This window comes from Zalophus californianus, chromosome 13 (genome assembly GCF_009762305.2).
Source record: "Zalophus californianus isolate mZalCal1 chromosome 13, mZalCal1.pri.v2, whole genome shotgun sequence".
Taxonomy (NCBI): domain Eukaryota; kingdom Metazoa; phylum Chordata; class Mammalia; order Carnivora; family Otariidae; genus Zalophus; species Zalophus californianus.
In genome coordinates, this window is record NC_045607.1 from 43,289,830 (window position 1) to 43,311,042 (window position 21,213).

Below are 21,213 nucleotides of genomic sequence, written 5' to 3' on the forward strand. Positions count from 1 at the left end.
TGCTGGTTGGATGTGGATAAGTCATTTAACCTCCCCCAGCTTTGGTTTTCCCAGTTCTGGATAATAGTAGTTACCCCATCAGCTTGTTGTGAGACTCTATCCCGGGAATGCGTGTTAAATGCTTGGCACAGTGCGAGCCTCAGAAGCTCACAGTAGACATTCAGATAAGAGTTGCTTTCATCATCGGAGCCAGTTTGAGGAATATTATTCATAAATGGGTCTAGTGAAAAGCTCAGATATACGCTCAGCGACTTAATATATACAGGTCACTGTATGTCTAAAAGGGATAAAATAATAAGACTTGCTTATTTCAGGAGCTACTGTGTACTAACATAATCAAGTTGGGTACAGTCAGACTGTGGTGCTAATGCCACAATTATCTGGTGTTAGGCTGACCCTGGGGACAGACAGGGGATGCCTGTTTGAGGAGGGGGCCCTGGGGCCGTGAGCAGGCCACCCACAAGTATTCCTCTGATGAGCCCTGTGACTTCTCCTGTGACTTCATGGTCAGCCCTGGGTGTGTGATCCATGCATGATCAAGAATGCACAAGCACTTCATTCCCTGCACTTCGATCCATTTTTCTTTTCTCTCCATAGATTCATGAATAATTTCACTTCCTACTTTGTTTTAGCTTCCAGGAAGATATGTTGTCGTTGTGGGAAGATACGTGGTGTGATGCCCACAGGCAAACACAGCAGAGTAGAAGAATGTAACTACCACTTGGGCCCCGTACTGAGTCATAAAGGCAAGTATTTGGTAGCTCTCTTGCACTTAGTTGATCAGCCAGTGCCCAAGTTGTTGAGAGAAAAGTGGAATAAAGTATTCCCTTCGCTGTATGTATTAAATGCCGTCCCGGAAAGAGAGACTGTAACCCCTGAAGTTTGAACCTCTGACCACCGCTTCCTACCCTTGCGGCCTGCAGGCTCAGGAACGCCCAGGCTGTGACAGTTGTGCAGAAGGACCTCCAGGCGGTCAGCTCTCCCCGGACTTCACCTGCTTTGCCCCTGCCAGGGTTAGAATAGTTTCTTTGCCACCCCGCCCCGGCACTGAGTGAAGATGAACTCTTGATTCCTTCCCCCGCCAGTCCCCATCTTCCCTGCAACGTGGTAGTTGGCTACAGTCCACTCAGCTGGGTGTTTTGCCTACACAAACCGAAAACCTGGGTGCCATCATTAGTCTCCCTGTTGTGCACGTTTTCGTCTCAGCAGTGCACATGTCTCATTGGCTCTCCCTCAGGAATATAGCCTGAGCCTGTGCTGTCTCCACCTCTCCTGCCCCTGCCCAGGTCCAGGCCACCCCCATCTCTGTCCCCAGTTGTTGCACCGTCATCCTGCTCAGTCTCCCTGCTTCCACCAACCCCCCAAATCTATTTTTCACTCCCAAGCCCCCAGAATAACTTTTTTACATCTAGTCCTGTCTCTGCCCTGCTTTGATGAAAAGCCTTCGGTTACTTTGCTGACCCTGCCTGATTCGGCCTGTGCCCCCATCTTCCACCCTGTCCCTTGTTCCCTTCACAGTTCCCTTCTGGCCCCCTGTCCAGAGCCTCCTTGCCTGTTGTTCTCTCTGCTTTTGCCGTGGCTCGACCCTCCTCATCCTCTGGGCCTCTGCTTAACTTGTCCATCCACGAGGTCCTTTCTCAGCCTCACCGTCTGAACGAGGCCTGCTCTCTTCCATCCCTGCACACTGCCTCTTCCTTTCTGAGCACTTAACCACATTTTATAATGATCTAGTCACTTATCTGCCATCTCCAAAAGACTGTAAACTTTGGGAGGGACCACCATCCGTCCTTGTTTTCTCGCCTCATTGTCTCCCCAGCACTTAACATGGTACCTAATGCATATGGACCATCCATAAATCTTTGGGTGGGTGCATGGACACAGGAATTATTCATGTAGAGATGGGCATGAATATGAATGAGATTGTACTAAATGCTATGAAGAAGATAACGCAAGGAAAAGGAAATAGAAAAGAACAATGGGCTTGATTGAATGACAGAAAAGATACGTGGATACAGAATAAAGTAAATCAGGCAGGTTTGGCCTGAGTGTTTAGAGCATGGAAGGCTTAGTTTCATAGGGAGGAGGGACTGTGAATTCCAAAAGGAGGAGAACAAAGAGGGAAGACGCTGAAGGAAGGGTAAGTGTAGCAGGCAGGCCGGTTGCGCTAACCAGACAATACAGCGTAATGAACAGAGCAAGGACTCCGGAGCCAGCAGACCCGGGATTTGGGGCTTTTTTGCCACCTACTTTATCTGAGACCTTGGGCAAGCTACGTCAGCTCCCTGAGCTTTTGTTTCCACCTTCATAGAACGAGCTTTAGGTGACAGTTCTGTGAGGTGACATGTCAAAGTCCTGGCTTCTGACAGATGCTGCGTTAATACCGGTTCTCTGTCTCCCTTTCTCATCACAGGACAAAGTAAGATAAAGCTGTGGGATGTCAAGATTGGATGAGTAACGTAAGGCTGGTTAAGCACGAGCCTTCAGTGGCAGCCTGAGAAATTGGCATTTGATCAGTAACGTACAAGGGAACAACTTGAGGAAAGTGATAGAATGAATGTGTGCTTCAGGAAAATCGGTCTTAACCACATTTAAAGGAAAACTGGTGCAGAAACCACTGGAGGCAGAAGGATTTAATAGGAAACAGTTGAGAGAACGTTACCTTGGCCAGAGGGAAGAAGGGCTAAGGTGAATAAGGGAACAGATGAGCTGGAATATGGGAGTGGGATAAGAAAAGAGTTATGAAGGCTTGGGATTATTGCTGTGAAATGTGCAAAGTGCCTGGTCAAAGATGGCAGAAGGAGAGGGCATCAGGATTTGGTAGGTCCAGCCAAGGCTGGAGGTGCCATCTGTGTTGTGGTCTCAGCCTCCATAACTGGGTGGTTTCTTGGGTCAGATCAACAGCTCAGACACAGGAAGGGAGAAGGTGGTAGTTGGAACCCCTCAACCAGAGGGCTCCAGTAGAGAAAAAAGGTCAAGGAGTAGGGAAGGTTGAAAAGATTTTGACTCTGGTCATGATCTCAGGGTTCTGGGATCAAGCCCCTTGTGGACCTCCCACTCAGTGTGGAGTCAGCTTGAGATTCTTTCTCCCTCTCCCTATGCCCCTCCCCCCACTGTCATGTGCCCGTTGTCTCTCTAAATAAATAAATAAATAAAATCTTAAAAAAAAAAATGCCAGAGGATTGCTGAGGGACCAGGGCAAAATCAGGGAAAGAGGAAGGAAGGGGACTGAAGGTGTTCAGGACATTGGTAACTGTAATTCACCTTCAAAGTGTGAGCCATAAGAACTCTGCTTCCAGGAGTTGATTTTTCCTGTTCATTATGTAATATCCAAAACTAGGACTATGTGGAGTGGTAACATGAGATCATGTGCCCGGCAGTGTCCTTAAAGATCTTTGAGGGTAAGGTAAGACACGTGCTCTGGGAGTGAGCCACTTCTGCTTTATAGAATTTGCCTGTTTTGATTTGTATTTTTTGTTTGTTTGCAGTCCTCGGTGGCTTAGAGACACGGTACAGCTGTTGTGAAGGTGTCCTTGGATCTGCCGGCTGTCAGGTTGCCAAGGTAGGGCTTGTCATGACCCTCCATGACCCTACGGTCAGACCACTGCTCATGTCAGGGCCAGAGGTGTTGCCTCCAGAGACCAAGAAGCATTTGAAAGAATTCATTAGCTAATTTTTAATTGAGAAAATTTTTATGAGTGTAATTGCTTCTGCAGAAATAAACAGTAATTTATTTGGCAACATTTATTTCAGCTTCACGTTCATGGCTGGAAAGAAAACATAGAGGGCTTCATGAAGACTTTCGTCAAGTGCCCACCCGCCGATGGTAATCCCAGTGTATTTGCTGTGAATTGTGAGGTGGTATGTCAGTGTTTTCTCTTCCACCCTTCTTGGAGTAATTACAAGCGAATTATTGTGGCACACTCTCCATTGTTTGACAGCACTTCACTGGACTTTATCCCCATCCCACAAAGCTCTGCAGTGTAGTTCACATACTTTCAGAAGCAACTGAAGCTGAAGAGAGGTGACTTGGAGGAATTCCCATACCTAGTAAAGGATAGAGCCAGGAATTGGTCCTTGGTCCTCTTTTTATTTAATTTTTTTTATGTATCACCAACGTTGGTTCTACTCCTCAAATTGCTGAACTTACATGGGTGGAAAATGTTACAAATAGTACCGTTACCCCCGAATCAACATAAAAACTTGAATAAATTTTTCAAAACCTCTTGTTTATAGAGACAGTAAAATATTTTTAGGGATTTTTCTTCATATGAGAATCAATATGAAAAAGCAGGGAACAAAGAGAACTTGGAATCCTATGACCTGGGAAGCCCCACCCCTTACCCACGGTCACCCCCCAAGCAAGTCTCCTGGATGCTCTAATCTGTAAAGTATGGGGTTAATCACTCCACGGTTACTGTGAGAATCAGATATACTAAAATAGGAGAAAGTACATTGGACATGTCAAACATCATGTGAACAGTTGTCTCTGCCGAAACCTAAGATTTTTATTCCCTATAGTATATTTGGAGAGCAGCTTAGTGGAATTTAATAATGATAAATAGAGAAGGGCGTTGTTCAGTTTGAAGCTTAGGTCTTTAACTGGAAACAAGGCTGCTTCAGGCTTTGAAATCAAGTATCCTTTCCATGTTGTCCTCTACAGTGACATGTTTATGTATTGTAAGGATTTTCTTTTGTAATTCAACAAAATCTATAACCGCATTATCCAATAGGTAACAGTTCCTCAGTCACACTAGCCATATTTCACTTTTTTTTGAGAGAGAGAGAGCATGTACACATGCAAGCGGGGGAGAGGCAGAAGAAGAGGGGGAGGGAGAACCTCAAGCAGGCTCCATGCCCAGTGCAGAGCCCAATGCAGGGCTCAATCTCACAACCCTGACATCCTGACCTGAGCCAAAATCAAGAGTCAGATGCTTAACTGACTGAGCCACCCAGGCACCCCTCATACTAGTGGCTAGTGGCTGCCATACTAGACAGCATAGAAATAAAACATTTTATCATCATGGAATGTTCTACTGGATAGCACTAATGTCTAATAAAAATAATTGTAAAGACTAAGCCAGGAAAATGGAATGATTATATTAGCAGAAATACTACTAACATTAAAAAAAATTTAAAGCTTGGAACATCTTTTACAAGACCGTCAGATCCACTGACTGGCTTTTGTTAGCAAATCCAAATAATATGATTAAATTATATATTCTAGTTAGAAATATTCCTTTAGGATATCTAAGATGTTAAAATGTTTACTCGATATACTATGTAAGTTTAATATGTTCCGCCCCCCCTTTATAGTGCTATACAGCCAAAGGTTTGGAACTTAAGTGACCGTGGTTGATCCCAGCCTCCAGGTGGTCTATGATACATTTGTGAAACCAGATGAAGAAGTCATTGACTATAACACCAGGTATATAAAAGGGTTGGCTTTTGAGAATGTAGTATATTCAACATGTAGTTTAGGTGAGTTTTAGCTTAGTACTTTTATTGAGTCAATATTACAGCATGAGTTATACTATTTTCCTTTAGTTCATTCATTTGTTCAAAAACATTCATATTTTATTGAGTACCTTGTTAAAATTATGCAGACAGACACTGTGTTAGACCTCAGGTTACACTGTGTTAGACCCCAGGTCAAAACTATGGGAACTGAATCTAACTACAGTGTACATTAAAGGTATGTGTTATCCTAGCATTACCTGTCTCTCTAAATAAGAGACAAGGCTTCAGCCCTCATGGTGTTGACATGTTGGAGTGGTAGGTAGGAGGCTAGAAAGGTAAAAATATTGAATAGATTATTCCACCATTAATCAGTTCCTTTTGAAAATACCATATTAGCCATTTCCATTAGGTAAAAATACCCATTAGATAAAAATTTCTGCAATCTTGTAGACATGTTCCTGAGTATACATGGCTTTGATATGGCATGCAAAGTAATGGTTCAGTGCAGATTCTATTCTGTGAATCATTATTATTAAAATATGACATATTTCTGACCCAAACTCAGTGCTAACTTTGAAATGGTACAATATAGATGTGCCTTTAATTTTATATTATTATATGTATGTATATTCATACAAGGTTATTAATTTAATAACCTTGTATGAAACACCAGTGATATCACTGATCGATTGAATTTGGGTTTCCTAAAGGCTTATAAGCCATATAACATGACCTATTTATATATTTCCTCAAATATAAAATGGCAAGGATCTAAATTTTCACTTTAGAATAAGAAGTGTTTGTTATTGATGTTATTGTATTTACTGTTCAATTTTCTTTAACATATTCTCCAAAAGTACTTAAAATTACTCATTTATATATGTGTGTGTATATATATGATTTGTTTACACATATAAATATGACTTGTATATACACATACACATATATAGTATATATAATGTACATAGTATACATAATACAGGGTAGTATATATAATACCTTATGTAATATTGTATATAGAGTATATGTATCATATATAATGTGTATATGTCCATAATTTTGGAACACAGTAAAACAAAGTGGTCGTGTAAATTAAAAGTTATTTTGATGATAAATATTGAGAATATTTATAGAGAATTCTGATAAGCATTTTTAAACCTAAATTCCCTCACAGTTCATAAAAATGGTTATATGCATAAAAATCAGTAAAGGTTGCTATTATCAGAAAATACATTTTGTATACTAATCTTTCTCCTGACCTATTTGGATTTTTTTTCCTACTCATTTTTGCCACATTTGAATAACCGTATTTTATTGGGTTTTTTTCCAGCTTTATTGGGGTATATTGACAAACAGAACTGTAACATACTTAACATTACTGGACTAGTGGTACTTATTCTTTCATGGTTTTAATGGAATCTTTCCTAACTGCTTTTTGGAAATATTTGGTAATTATTGATATTCATAGTGACAAAATGATAACTGAAGGGCTTGCATTATAAACAATTTTGAGTCTCAAAAAAACTTCAAATGCATTCAGTGCACTGAATTTTTTAAAAATGAAAGTAAGCCCAAGTACTCCATGATAATTTCCTCTTAATCCAAATAGTTGATTAACTATTTATCAAATTCCCTAAGCTTGATGATGGAGCCAGGTATCTTTTTTTTTTTAACTATTCAAGTATAATTGACATACATTGTCAGTTTCAGGTGTACAATATAATGATTTGTCATTTGCATGTGAAATGATCACAGTAAGACTAGTTACCATCTGTCACCGTACAAAGTTTAAAAACCTTTTTCTTGTGAGAACTTTTAAGATTTCCTTTTTAAATAACTTTCAAATTTACAGTACAGTATTAATGATTAGAGTCCCCATGCTGTACATTACATCCACTTGACTTACCAGTGGAAATTTGTACCTCTTGGTCTCTTTAACCCATTTTTTCCTACCCCCAACTGCCTTCCCCTCTGGAAACCACCATTCTGATCTCTGTATCTGTGAGTTTTATTTTGTTTGTTCATTTATTTTGTTTTTTAGATTCCACATATAAGTGAAATCATAAGGTGTTTGTCTTTCTCTGATTTATTTCACTTAGCCTAATACCCTCAAGGTTCATCCACGTTGTCACAAATGGCAAGATTTCTTTCTTAGAGCTAAGTGGTATTTCTTTGTAGATATTATGCTGCATCTTCTTATCCATTCATCCATCAATGAATACTTAGGTTATTTCCATATCTTGGCTATTGAAAATAATGCTGCAATAAACACTGGAGTACATATGTCTTTTCAAATTAGTGCCTTCATATTCTTCAGATAAATACCCAGAAGTATAATTAGTGGATCATATGGTAGTTCTGTTTTTAATTGTTTGAGGAAGCTCCATGTTTTTCATAGTATATGGTTATGTACCATATATACTGTATACTGGCAGTATGTTGGCTACATCAATTTATATTACCACCAACAGTGCACGAAGGTTCCCTTTGCTCTGCATCCTCGCCAACACTTGTTATTTCTTATTTTGTTGACAGTAGCCATATAACAGGTGTGAGGTGGTATCTTTTTTTCTTTTTTTTTTAATTTTTATTGTTATGTTAATCACCATATATTACATCATTAGTTTTTGGTGCAGTGTTCCATGATTCATTGTTTGTTCATAACACCCAGTGCTCCATGCAGAACGTGCCCTCCTCAATACCCATCACCAGGCTAACCCATCCCCCTACCCCCCTCCCCTCTAGAACCCTCAGTTTCTTTTTCAGAGTCCATCATCTCTCATGGTTCGTCTCCCCCTCTGACATACTCCCCTTTTCTTCCTCTTCTGTTATCTTCTTCTTTTTCTTTTTTCTTAAAATATGTTGCGTTATTTGTTTCAGAAGTACAGATCTGTGATTCAACAGTCTTGCACAATTCACAGCGCTCACCGTAGCACATACCCTCCCCAATATCTATCACTCAGCCACCCCATCCCTCCCACCCCCGACCACTCCAGTAACACTCAGTTTGTTTCCTGAGATTAAGAATTCCTCATATCAGTGAGGTCATGTGATACATGTCTTTCTCTGATTGACTTATTTCACTCAGCATAACACCCTCCAGTTCCATCCACGTCGTTGCAAATGGCAAGATCTCATTCCTTTTGATGGCTGCATAATATTCCATTGTGTATATATACCACATCTTCTTTATCCATTCATCTGTCGATGGGCATCTTGGCTCTTTCCACAGTTTGGCTATGGTGGATATTGCTGCTATAAACATTGGGGTACACGTACCCCTTCGGGTCCCTACATTTGTATCTTTGTGGTAAATACCCAGTAGTGCTATTGCTGGATCGAACGGTAGCTCTAATTTCAACTGTTTGAGGAACCTCCATACTGTTTTCCAGAGGGGTTGCACCAGCTTGCATTCCCACCAACAGTGTAGGAGGGTTCCCCTTTCTCCACATCCCCGCCAACATCTGTCGTTCCCTGACTTGTTAATTTTAGCCATTCTGACGGGTGTGAGGTGGTATCTCATGGAGGTTTTGATTTGGATTTCCCTGATGCCAAGCGATGTTGAGCACTTTTTCATGTGCCTGTTGGCCATTTGGATGTCTTCTTTGGAGAAATGTCTGTTCATGTCTTCTGCCCATTTCTTGATTGGATTATTTGTTCTTTGGGTGTTGAGTTTGATAAGTTCTTTATAGATTTTGGATACTAGCCCTTTATCTGATATGTCATTTGCAAATATTTTCTCCCATTCTGTCGGTTGTCTTTTGGTTTTGTGGACTGTTTCTTTTGCTGTGCAGAAGCTTTTTATCTTGATGAAATCCCAATAGTTCATTTTTGCCCTGGCTTCCCGTGCCTTTGGCGATGTTTCTAGGAAGAAGTTGCTGCGGCTAAGGTCGAAAAGGTTGCTACCTGTGTTCTCCTTTAGGATTTGGATGGACTCCTGTCTCACGTTTAGGTCTTTCAACCATTTGGAGTCTATTTTTGTGTGTGGTGTAAGGAAATGGTCCAGTTTCATTCTTCTGCATGTGGCTGTCCAATTTTCCCAACACCATTTGTTGAAGAGACTGTCTTTTTTCCATTGGACATTCTTTCCTGCTTTGTCAAAAATAAGTTGACCATAGAGTTGAGGGTCCATTTCTGGGCTCTCAATTCTGTTCCATTGATCTATGTGTCTGTTTTTGTGCCAGTACCATACTGTCTTGATGATGACAGCTTTGTAATAGAGCTGGAAGTCCGGAATTGTGATGCCGCCAGCTTTGCTTTTCTTTTTCAGTATTCCTCTGGCTATTCTGGGTCTCTTCTGGTTCCATACAAATTTTAGGATTATTTGTTCCATTTCTTTGAAAAAAGTGGATGGTATTTTGATGGGGATTGCATTGAATGTGTAGATTGCTCTAGGTAGCATTGACATCTTCACAATGTTGATTCTCCCAATCCATGAGCATGGAACGTTTTTCCATTTCTTTGTGTCTTCTTCAATTTCTTTCCTGAGTATTTTATAGTTTTCTGAGTACAGATCCTTTGCCTCTTTGGTTAGATTTATTCCTAGGTATCTAATGGTTTTGGGTGCAATTGTAAATGGGATCGACTCCTTGATTTGTCTCTCTTCTGTCTTGTTGTTGGTGTATAGGAATGCCACTGATTTCTGTGCATTGATTTTATATCCTGCTACTTTACTGAATTCCTGTATGAGTTCTAGCAGTTTTGGGGTGGAGTCTTTTGGGTTTTCCACATACAGTATCATATCATCTGCAAAGAGTGAGAGTTTGACTTCCTCTTTGCCGATTTGGATGCCTTTGATTTCTTTTTGTTGTCTGATTGCTGTGGCTAGGACTTCTAATACTATGTTGAATAGCAGTGGTGAGAGTGGACATCCCTGCCGCGTTCCTGACCTTAGGGGAAAAGCTCTCAGCCTTTCCCCATTGAGAATGATATTCGCTGTAGGTTTTTCGTAGATGGCTTTTATGATATTGAGGTATGTACCCTCTATCCCTATACTCTGAAGAGTTTTGATCAAGAAAGGATGTTGTACTTTGTCAAATGCTTTTTCTGCATCTATTGAGAGGATCATATGATTCTTGTTCTTTCTTTTGTTAATGTATTGTATCACGTTGATTGATTTGCGGATGTTGAACCAGCCTTGCAGCCCAGGGATAAATCCCACTTGGTCGTGGTGAATAATCCTTTTAATGTACTGTTGGATCCTATTGGCTAGTATTTTGGTGAGAATTTTTGCATCCATGTTCATCAAGGATATTGGTCTGTAATTCTCTTTTTTGATGGGGTCTTTGTCTGGTTTTGGGATCAAGGTAATGCTGGCCTCATAAAATGAGTTTGGAAGTTTCCCTTCCATTTCTATTTTTTGGAACAGTTTCAGGAGAATAGGTATTAATTCTTCTTGAAATGTCTGATAGAATTCCCCTGGGAAGCCATCTGGCCCTGGGCTTTTGTTTCTTGGGAGATTTTTTATGACTGTTTCAATTTCCTTAGTGGTTATAGGTCTGTTCAGGTTTTCTATTTCTTCCTGGTTCAATTTTGGTAGTTGATACTTCTCTAGGAATGCACCCATTTCTTCCAGGTTATCTAATTTGCTGGCATAGAGTTGCTCATAATATGTTCTTATAATTGTTTGTATTTCTTTGGTGTTGCTTGTGATCTCTCCTCTTTCATTCATGATTTTGTTGATTTGGGTCATTTCTCTTTTCTTTTTGATCAGTCTGGCCAGGGGTTTATCAATCTTGTTAATTCTTTCAAAGAACCAGCTCCTAGTTTCGTTGATCTGTTCTACTGTTCTTTTGGTTTCTAGTTCATTGATTTCTGCTCTGATCTTTATGATTTCTCTTCTCCTGCTGGGTTTAGGCTTTCTTTGTTGTTCTTTCTCCAGCTCCTTTAGGTGTAGGGTTAGGTTGTGTATTTGAGACCTTTCTTGTTTCTTGAGAAAGGCTTGTATTGCTACATACTTTCCTCTCAGGACTGCCTTTGCTGTATCCCAAAGATTTTGAACAGTTGTGTTTTCATTTTCATTGGTTTCCATGAATTTTTTTAATTCTTCTTTAATTTCTTGGTTGACCCATTCATTCTTTAGTAGGATGCTCTTTAGCCTCCATGTATTTGAGTTCTTTCCGACTTTCCTCTTGTGGTTGAGTTCTAGTTTCAAAGCATTGTGGTCTGAAAATATGCAGGGAATGATCCCAATCTTTTGGTACCGATTGAGACCTGATTTGTGACCTAGGATGTGATCAATTCTGGAGAATGTTCCATGGGCACTAGAGAAGAATGTGTATTCCGTTGCTTTGGGATGGAATGTTCTGAATATGTCTGTGAAGTCCATTTGGTCCAGTGTGTCATTTAAAGTCTTTATTTCCTTGTTGATCTTTTGCTTAGATGATCTGTCCATTTCAGTCAGGGGGGTGTTAAAGTCCCCCACTATTATTGTATTGTTGTCAATGTGTTTCTTTGCTTTTGTTATTAATTGCCTTATATAATTGGCTGCTCCCATGTTAGGGGCATAGATATTTACAATTGTTAGATCTTCTTGTTGGATAGACCCTTTAAGTAGGATATAGTGTCCTTCCTCATCTCTTATTACAGTCTTTGTTTTAAAATCTAGTTTGTCTGATATAAGGATTGCCACCCCAGCTTTCTTTTGGTGTCCATTAGCATGGTAAATGGTTTTCCACCCCCTCACTTTCAATCTGGGGGTGTCTTTGGGTGTAAAATGAGTCTCTTGCAGACAGCATATGGATGGGTCTTGTTTTTTAATCCAATCTGATAGCCTGTGTCTTTTGATTGGGGCATTGAGCCCATTTACATTCAGGGTAACTATTGAAAGGTATGAATTTAGTGCCATTGTATTACCTGTAAGGTGACTGTTAACTGTCTGTTGTCTGTGTTCGTTTCTGCTCTTTGCTGCTTTTAGGTTCTCTCTTTGCTTAGAGGACCCCTCTCAATATTTCTTGGAGGGCTGGTTTCGTGTTTGCAAATTCCTTTAGTTTTTGTTTGTTCTGGAAGCTTTTTATCTCTCCTTCTATTTTCAATGATAGCCTAGCTGGATATAGTATTCTTGGCTGCATATTTTTCTCGTTTAGTGCTCTGAAGATATCTTGCCAGTCCTTTCTGGCCTGCCAGGTCTCTGTGGATAGGTCTGTTGCCAATCTAATGTTTCTACCATTGTAGGTTACATATCTCTTCTCCCGAGCTGCTTTCAGGATTTTCTCTTTGTCTCTGAGACTCGTAAGTTTTACTATTAGATGTCGGGGTGTTGACCTATTTTTATTGATTTTGAGAGGGGTTCTCTGTGCCTCCTGGATTTTGATGCCTGTTTCCTTCCTCACATTAGGGAAGTTCTCTGCTATAATTTGCTCCAATATACCTTCTGCCCCTCTCTCTCTCTCTTCTTCTTCTGGGATCCCAATTATTCTAATGTTGTTTCGTCTTATCGTATCACTTATCTCTCGAATTCTGCCCTCGTGATCCTGTAGTTGTTTCTCTCTCTTTTTCTCAGCCTCTTTATTTTCCATCATTTGGTCTTCTATATCGCTGATTCTCTCTTCTGCCTCATTTATCCTAGCATTCAGTGCCCCCATTTTTGATTGCACCTCATCAATAGCCTTTTTGATTTCGATTTGGTTAGATTTTAGTTCTTTTATTTCTCCAGAAAGGGTTTCTCTAATAACTTCCACGCTTTTTTCAAGCCCAGCTAGTATCTTTAAAGTCATGATTCTGAACTCTAGGTCTGACATCGTACTAATGTCCGTATTGAGTAGGTCCCTGGCAGACGGTACTACCTCTTGTTCTTTTTGCTGAGGTGATTTCTTTCGTCTTGTCATTTTGTCCAGAGGAGAATAGATGAATGAGAGAACAAAAGGCTAACAGGTTTACAACGTCCCCAGCAAATATACTGTATACAAATCAGAAAAGACCTGAAACCAGGGGAAAGGAAAGGGAAAGAAAGAAAAAAGAAAGAGAAAAAGAAAAAAAAAGAAAAAAAGATAAAAACAAAAACAAAACAATTCAAAAAAGGCAGAATATGATCAAATATGATCAGGCTAGTGCATAGATCAGTGCCACACACTAGATTTTGGGCGTATTTTGGTCTGTTAGAAAAAAGTGCCTCCTAAAATTTTAAAGGAAGAAAGACATATATGTACAAAATAAGGGTTGATACAATGAAGGGATGGAAGATGACTGTAAAGATGAAAATTATAAAAGATTTTATAAAAGGACTTGGTAAGATAAGTTGTTTGAAAAAAGAAAGAAGATTTAAGGAAAAAAAAAAAAAGGAAAAAGGGAGAGAATGTGATCAGGCAGGAGACTAGAACAAAGCCATACACTAGTGGTTTAGGGTATATTTTGATCTGTTAGAAGAAACTGTACCTCAAAATTTTAAAGAGAGAACAACTTATATATATATGCCAAAAACAAGGATAACTACTATGAAGGGATAAAATATGACTCTAAAAATGAAAAAAAAAATAAAAAATGTTTTTTTTTTAAAAAAAAGGGATTTATAAGATGTTGGTTGAAAAAGGGAAAAAGAAAAATAAAAAAAGTCAACAAAAATTAACTTTGATGAAATAATGAATCATGGTAAAAAAAAAAAAAAAAAAAAAGAAGCCATGAATCTATGTGCAGTATTCCCCTAGCGCTGGAGTTCTCCTATTCTCCTTGATCGATCAACTTGGTCTTGGCTTGCTGGCTGTTTGTGCTGATCTTCTGGGGGAGGGGCCTGTTGCTGTGGTTTCCAAATGTCTTTGCCGGAGGCGGAATTGCCCCGCCCTTGTCGGTCCGGGCTAAGGAAGCTGCTCCAGTTTGCTCTCAGGAGCTTTTGTTCCCTGCAAGCTCTCGGTACAGCTTTGGAGGACCAGGGCGAAAATGGCGGCCTCCCAGTCTCCGCCCGGAGGAGCCGAGAACTCGGGGCCCCACTCCTCAGTGCGCCCCCAGAGAAAAGCAGTCACTCCCGTGTCCCCGGTCTCTGGCCGCACTCCGTGCTCACCCGGCCTGTGATCAAGCGTTGCTATCTCTGGCACCCGACCCCGCTCGGAGTCTCCAAACCCAGCAGATCCCTGCAGTGCGTTCCCGCACCGCTCCTCCCCGGGAAGGAAGGGGAGTCTCCCCGGATCTGCCGCTTGTTGGGTCCCTGCTGGAGGAGCAGTGCCCCGACTGGGCCGCAGATCACAGTTTGTGGCAACCCAGAGCTGAGAGCCCGCGACTCTGCTCCGTCTCTGCAGCCGGCTTCCCTGCTCTGATACCTGGGAGCTCTGCCGGACTCAGGCACCCCCGGTCTCTCTGTGACCCCAAGGGTCCTGAGACCACACTGTCCCAGGAGGATTCCACCCCCCGCTTAGCCACTGCAGCGACGTCCCTCCGCCGAGCCAACTTCTAAAAGTTCCGATTCTGTGCTCCGCGGCTCTAGCACTTGCCAGAAGCGGCCGGCGGAGGCCCCTCCCCCGCCGTCTATCCTCCCGAATATCGCCTCGGATTCACTTCTCCGCACACCCTACCTTCCAGTAAGTGGTCGCTTCTCTGTTCAGAGAGTTGTTGCTTCTCTCCTGTTCGATCTCCTGTTGAGTTCGTAGATGTTCAGAATGGTTTGATCCCTATTCAGCTGAATTCCTGAGACCAGACAAAATCTAGGTCTCCTACTCCTCCGCCATCTTGCTCCCGAGGTGGTATCTTATTGTGGTTTTGATTTGCATTTCCCTGATGATGAGTGATATCGAGCAATATCGAGCATCTTTTCATGTGCCTGTTGGCCATCTCTGTATCTTTGCAAAAATGTCTATTTAGATCCTCTGCCCATTTTTTAATCAGATTGTTTGGGATTTTTTTGTTGAGTTGTAGGAGTTCTTTATATACTTTGAATATTAACCTCTCATTGGATAAATGATTTGCAAATACCTTCTCCCATTCCATGGGTTATTTTGTTGATGGTATCTTTAACGGTGCAGAAGCTTTTTAGTTTAAGGTAGTCCCATTTGTTTATTTTTGCTTTTGTTGCCATTGCCTTTGGAGTCAGATCCAAAAAAAAAAAAAAAAAAAAAGATTAAAACCAATGTCGAGGAGCGTTTTGCCTGTTCTAGGAGTTTTGTGGTTTCTGGTCTTAGATTCAAGTCTTTAATTCTTTTTGAGTTAATTTTTGAGTATGGTATAAGATAGTAGTCCACTTTCATTCTTTTGCATGTGGCTGTCCAGTTTTTCCAACATCACTTATTGAAGAGACTATCCTTTCTCCATTGTGTATTCATTCCTTCTTTGTCCTAGATTAATTGACCATATATGCATGGGTTTATTTCTGGGCTCACTATTCTGTTCCATTGATCTCTGCATTGTCTGTATGCCCGTACCATACTGTTTTGACTACCATAGCTTTGTAATATTGTTTGAAATCAGGAAATGTGACGCCTCCAACTTTGTTGTTCTTTTTCAAGATTGCTTTAGCTATTCAGGATCTTTTGTGGTTCCATACAAATTTTTTTTTTTTTTTTTTTAAAGATTTTATTTATTTATTTGAGAGAGAGAATGAGAGAGAAAGGTCAGAGGGAGAAGCAGACTCCCCGCTGAGCAGGGAGCCTGATGTGGGACTCAATCCTGGGACTCCAGGATCATGACCTGAGCCGAAGGCAGTCGCTTAACCAACTGAGCCACCCAGGCGCCCGGTTCCATACAAATTTTACAGTTGTTCTATTTCTGTGAAAAATGCCATTGGAATTTTGATACGGATTGCATTGGATGTGTACACTTCTTTGGGTGATACGGTAATATTAATAGTGTTTTTCCAATCCATAAGCATGGAATATCTTTGCATTTACTGATGTCCCCTTCAATTTCTTTCATCAGTGTCTTAATTTTCAGTGTACAGGTCTTTTACCTCCTTGATTTGTGGCTATTTTAGGCTTACTTTAATGGGAGATAAAACTCAGATTATACAAAGAGAGTTCAAAGGAACTCTGTGAACTCCTCATGTCTCCCCGCTCCCAGATTTACATTAATTAATCCACATTACATTTTACAAATTAAGCTAGTAAAGGATAGCTGATGGTCGTAAGTAAGACTTTGTTTTGTTCCGAGAGTGTTTGTCACACTGGGTCAGTGATGTGTTCTAACTCTAACGGATGAAATCCAGTGAGTTACCTTCTTGCCTTGTGTGTCTGACTGGGGCAGGTTTTCTGGTGTGGTCGAAGATGACCTGAAGAACACCAAAACATCGATCCGTGATGTCCAAGCCATCCTGTTGAACCTGTTCAGTGCTGACACTGTACTAATTGGACATAGCTTTGAACATAGTCTCTATGCTCTTAAGGTAAAGAATTACAGCCTTGTACTTTCACAAAACAGTATGTGTTAAGGTGGTAGTCCTTATTATTGCATTATCATTGATTGTTGATTTGCCCTGTTAACTAAGAAGAAAAGAATTGCTGTCCATATTGATAATAAAGTCCAACCATCATAAACCAAAAGCAGTATAAGACAGCTAAAGTCATTTGGCTCTTCCAGATCAAAAAGAAAATCCATTAGATAGGATAAAACCAAAATCATTGTTTGACATTGTCTTTAATATTCAAATGGGTAAGACTAAGTTTATCTAACAGGTTATTTTATTCACCTACTTGGAGATACTTTTTCATATTAAGTCAGGTAGGTCTTACAGGTAGGCTCAAAAGCAGATGTCATGTTCATTTTTCTTGGCATGATAGACTTGAAAATCTACCCCTTAATATACTTCAGGTTAAAATTATCTGTTCCTTGCTCTAGAACAGGAGTCAGAACACTGTGGCCGGTGCTGGCCACGTATTTTTGCAAATATTTTTGTTAGACCCACTGCCCCCATTCACTTCTGTATTTTCTGTGGCTGCTTCCATGCTACAACAGCATTGTTAAATAGTTACGGCAGAGACTGTGTGGTCTGCAAGCCCAAAATATTTACAGCTTGGCATTTTTAAGAGTTTGTTGACCACCTCCATTCTAGAACACGAGTATCCGATAGAACTTTCTATATTTTCACTATACACCATGGTAGACACTAGCCACATTTGTTATTTTTTTTTAAAGATTTTTTATTTATTTATTCATGAGAGACAAAGAGAGAGAGAGAGGCAGAGGGAGAAGCAGGCTCCCAAGGAGCAGGGAGACCAATGCGGGACTCGATCCCAGGGTCCTGGGATCATGACCTGAGCTGAAGGCAGACGCTTAACCATCTGAGCCACCCAGGCGCCCCACATTTGTTATTGAACATTTACAATATGTCTAATGTGACTGAGAAAATGATTCATTTTTTTTAAAGATTTTATTTATTCATTCGAGACACAGAGATACAGAGAGAGAAAGCATGAGCAGAGAGAGAGGCAGAGGGAGAAGCAGGCTCCTCGCTAAGCCAGGAGCCCGATGTGGGGCTTGATTCCATGACCCTGGGATCATGACCTGAGCCGAAAGCAGACACTTAACCATCTAAGCCACCCAGGCGCCCCTTCTCTTTCATTTTTTTATATTAAATTTAAACAGCCACATGCGGCTGGTGGCTTACCACTTGGACAGCACAGCTCTGGAACTGTTTCTTTGCTTTAGCCACCCCGAGGACTTACCTTCATGCAGAGAAGGGCCAGTTCTTCTTTAGTACAAGAATACAAATAAAGCCATTTAAATTTCATAGGTGAATGTCAGCCTTGTTTTCTGTAAAGCACCTGCTATTCAAAGTATAGATTTGTTTCCAATAGCAGTGTTGTGTTTGCCTGTGACAGATAAGCCTGGCATATGCTTCTACCCAGACCTACCAAACTTTGCGAAAAGAGAGGTGGGGACAGACCTAAGTTTTCTTTGAGAAAGTTCTTCCAGGGATGTCCTTCTGTCGCCTCAGAGACCTCATGTCTCAAACTGAACTTCTCACCATGACTCTGTCTCTCCTTTTTTCAGGAACCATTCTATTCCACTTGTCTCCTAGACCAGAAAATCCTAAACCATCACGATTCATCATTGTAATCAGTCTGTTTCTTCTGTCCAGACAACTCCTGGATTTTCCTATTTTTCTCTATTTCTACCAGTGTCTTCTTTGATTTACTCAGTACCCTGCAGCCAGGAGCTGGTGTCTGGTTGGTAGTTGACACATTAAAGGAGAATTTAAAGTGCTTCTAAACATGGCATACTGGGGCTAAATGTTAACTTTCCAACTCCTCATTTTTCAATGAGTCTTTAAATTACTCTTGAAGCTAATCTTCTTCCATCCTCCTTTCAAAATACAGCTCCCCTCCTCAAGAATGCAAACTGGTACCTAACTTTCTAGGCTCTCAGTTATCTGACTGCTCTTCTTTTTATCTCTCTTAATTTCTGCTGTATGAAACTTCAGTGGAAGTTTATGCATCATCTTTCATGTATAAGCACAGGAAATTTGGACATAGATGCGACAGGGTCCTTGTCCATGCCCCCTCCCCAGACACACACAAGTAAACCACTCATATGTGGTAGGACATGTGCTAAGTTGAGGTGTACCCCGCTCAGCGGAGTCCCAAGGTGGGAGTGTGGCTCTGCATCTACCCCAGTCTTGGTTGGAACCTGTCTGCACATGCTGCCCCCTGGTGGTGCTCACAGGAGGAAAGTGGATTCACAAGTCAGACTGCTTAGATTTGATTTCCAGGTACTCTCCTAACTCCGTTCTTCATCTCTCAGAGCTGCAGTTCCCTTGGCTGCAAAAAGGGCCAGTATCATAAAAGGGACAATAAAATATCTACCTCATTAGGTTAGTCTGCAAGTTGTAATGATTAATCCATGTGGAGGGCTTTGTGACTGATAACGTCTTAGCTGCGTCACATTCCTTGCCCATGGAGTATAGTTCTCCCTCTACAATGATTGTTGCTGTGATCGGTTTTGTTATTCTTTGGGGAGAGCTTCTGAGAGGATTTTCTCTTTCATTTGACAGCTAATTCATACTTCAGTTGTGGACACGACAGTTCTGTTTCCTCATTGGCTAGGCTTGCCTCACAAAAGATCCCTCAAGAGTCTAGTGGCTGACCACCTGCAGAGGATCATTCAGGACAATGGTAAGAGCCTGTTTGCTCCTGATTAATATCAGGATCCTAAGTCTGACTTGAGTAAACCATGGGATTCATGGTAGAAGATCTGCTCCCTGAAGGGCTTAAGGTAGGTTTTTCTGTATGGATTCTCTCCTAGGGTGGAGAACCCTAAAGCATCTCGTTATGTAAAAAGCACTGAAATGCCCTCTGCCTGGTGTCATCCTGGATCTTCCACAGGCATCAGAATAACCATTATAGAGAATGGTGGCCAGATGTTTGTTCGGCAAATTGCCTGGCCTTTGAGTTCATGTATAAAACTTCTGTGGGTGTGGAGAACTAATTCCAGTCTAAATTTAGCTGGGTACCCCTTTTCATACGAGCTTTGCATCAAATGAGATTCCAGAATTCACTGGGTTTGGGTCATCTCACCCAGAGTAAATTGTGTGTGTTGTGTTAGAAAAAGAATAGTTCAAATTCCATAGATTCATCATATGTGCACTTGATTTATACTGGTTGTGTGTATCTTGCTCTCAGAACATCTGTTTTTTCTGATGAAACACACCCAAATTAAACAAGTTAATCAGGTACAGCAAGAATAGCTACCAGCCACCCCATTAGTGGCATTGCCCTATGCACAGTTGAGCAGTGTCCGCCTTGGAATGGAGGTGAGTTACTCTCTACGTTCATGTGTGCCCGTGTGGGCTCCTCTTTTGCACAACATAGAAGTCTAAGAAAATCAATTCTGTGTATGTTAAAATTTATGTTACAGTGCTGTGTTTCTAAAGATACCTAAGATATGGGAAGGCCCTCTGATCAAAATACCAACTGTACCGTATGGTCTTTATTCTTTCACTCTTTGTCTGTTAGACACTGCTGCTGTCTCGGTGGGTCTTCCATCTGTTTTGCTAAAAATACATCTCAAAAAAATTCCTACAAAATTCTATTATAAAATGTAATGTGTTCTGTTGAAAACCATCTTGAACCTTAGGAAAATATTTCACTTCACAAAAAACAGCTTATACAAACATCTAATACCCCATTTTTTCCAGAATAACACAAATGAAAAATACCATACCATTTTAGACATGCTGATCATGTGATTTTTCTCATTTAATCTCAGACATCATTTATTATTCTCACCAGAACTGTAGGCTTTATATTTTGGGTAAATTTCATGCACTTGTATCTAAGGCCATTCTTGGTGTAGAGACCTGTACTTTTTCTAGCACTCTCTATTTTTGGCTTTTTGCCAGATCTTATACCTGCTGCTTTGTTGTTCTGTGCAAAAGAGGTATATGGAGAAGGTGACAATGTGAGGACAGGCTACATAGGAAAAGGGAGATGTTTGCTAATCTAGACTTATGTATAATCTCTACAAAGCAATCAGAATCATATTTTGGTAAGTGCCCAGTGTTAATTTTTTAGACACATGAACTCAAGGCTTCGTTTTGTGAACCGCCGTGGGTAGTATCACGGATGAAGTCATTGTAGGTCTAACACGTTGTTTTATATTCTGTACCGTTTGGAGGTCACAGTTCAAGTGAAAGTGCTGCCGCCTGCATGGAACTGGTTCTCTGGAAGGTAAAAGAAGACCTGAAAGGGAAGAAGTAATCACTTTGCCTGAGCAGATCTAAAATCCCTGCAGTGTTGTTTCGGTGACGTCTCTCCTGCTGATAGTAGAGTTGGGTCTATGATGGTAGGAAGTTTCTTGACCTTTTTCTTCAAAGAGGAGAAAGAAAAGTGCTGCTGAGGTTTA

The 21,213-nt window shown here is 40.8% G+C and overlaps 1 protein-coding gene across 1 annotated transcript in view; it reads left to right on the top strand.

Annotated features, from left to right (window-relative positions):
* Positions 1-21,213, top strand: part of LOC113934127 (RNA exonuclease 1 homolog) — a 40,327-nt gene that overhangs the window by 17,623 nt on the left and 1,491 nt on the right. Inside the window, exons 4-7 of the mRNA XM_035723475.1 lie at positions 633-746; positions 3,486-3,559; positions 3,751-3,858; positions 19,364-19,484. Coding sequence (XP_035579368.1) covers positions 633-746; positions 3,486-3,559; positions 3,751-3,858; positions 19,364-19,484 — 417 coding nt within the window. The remainder of the gene's footprint in view (positions 1-632; positions 747-3,485; positions 3,560-3,750; positions 3,859-19,363; positions 19,485-21,213) is intronic.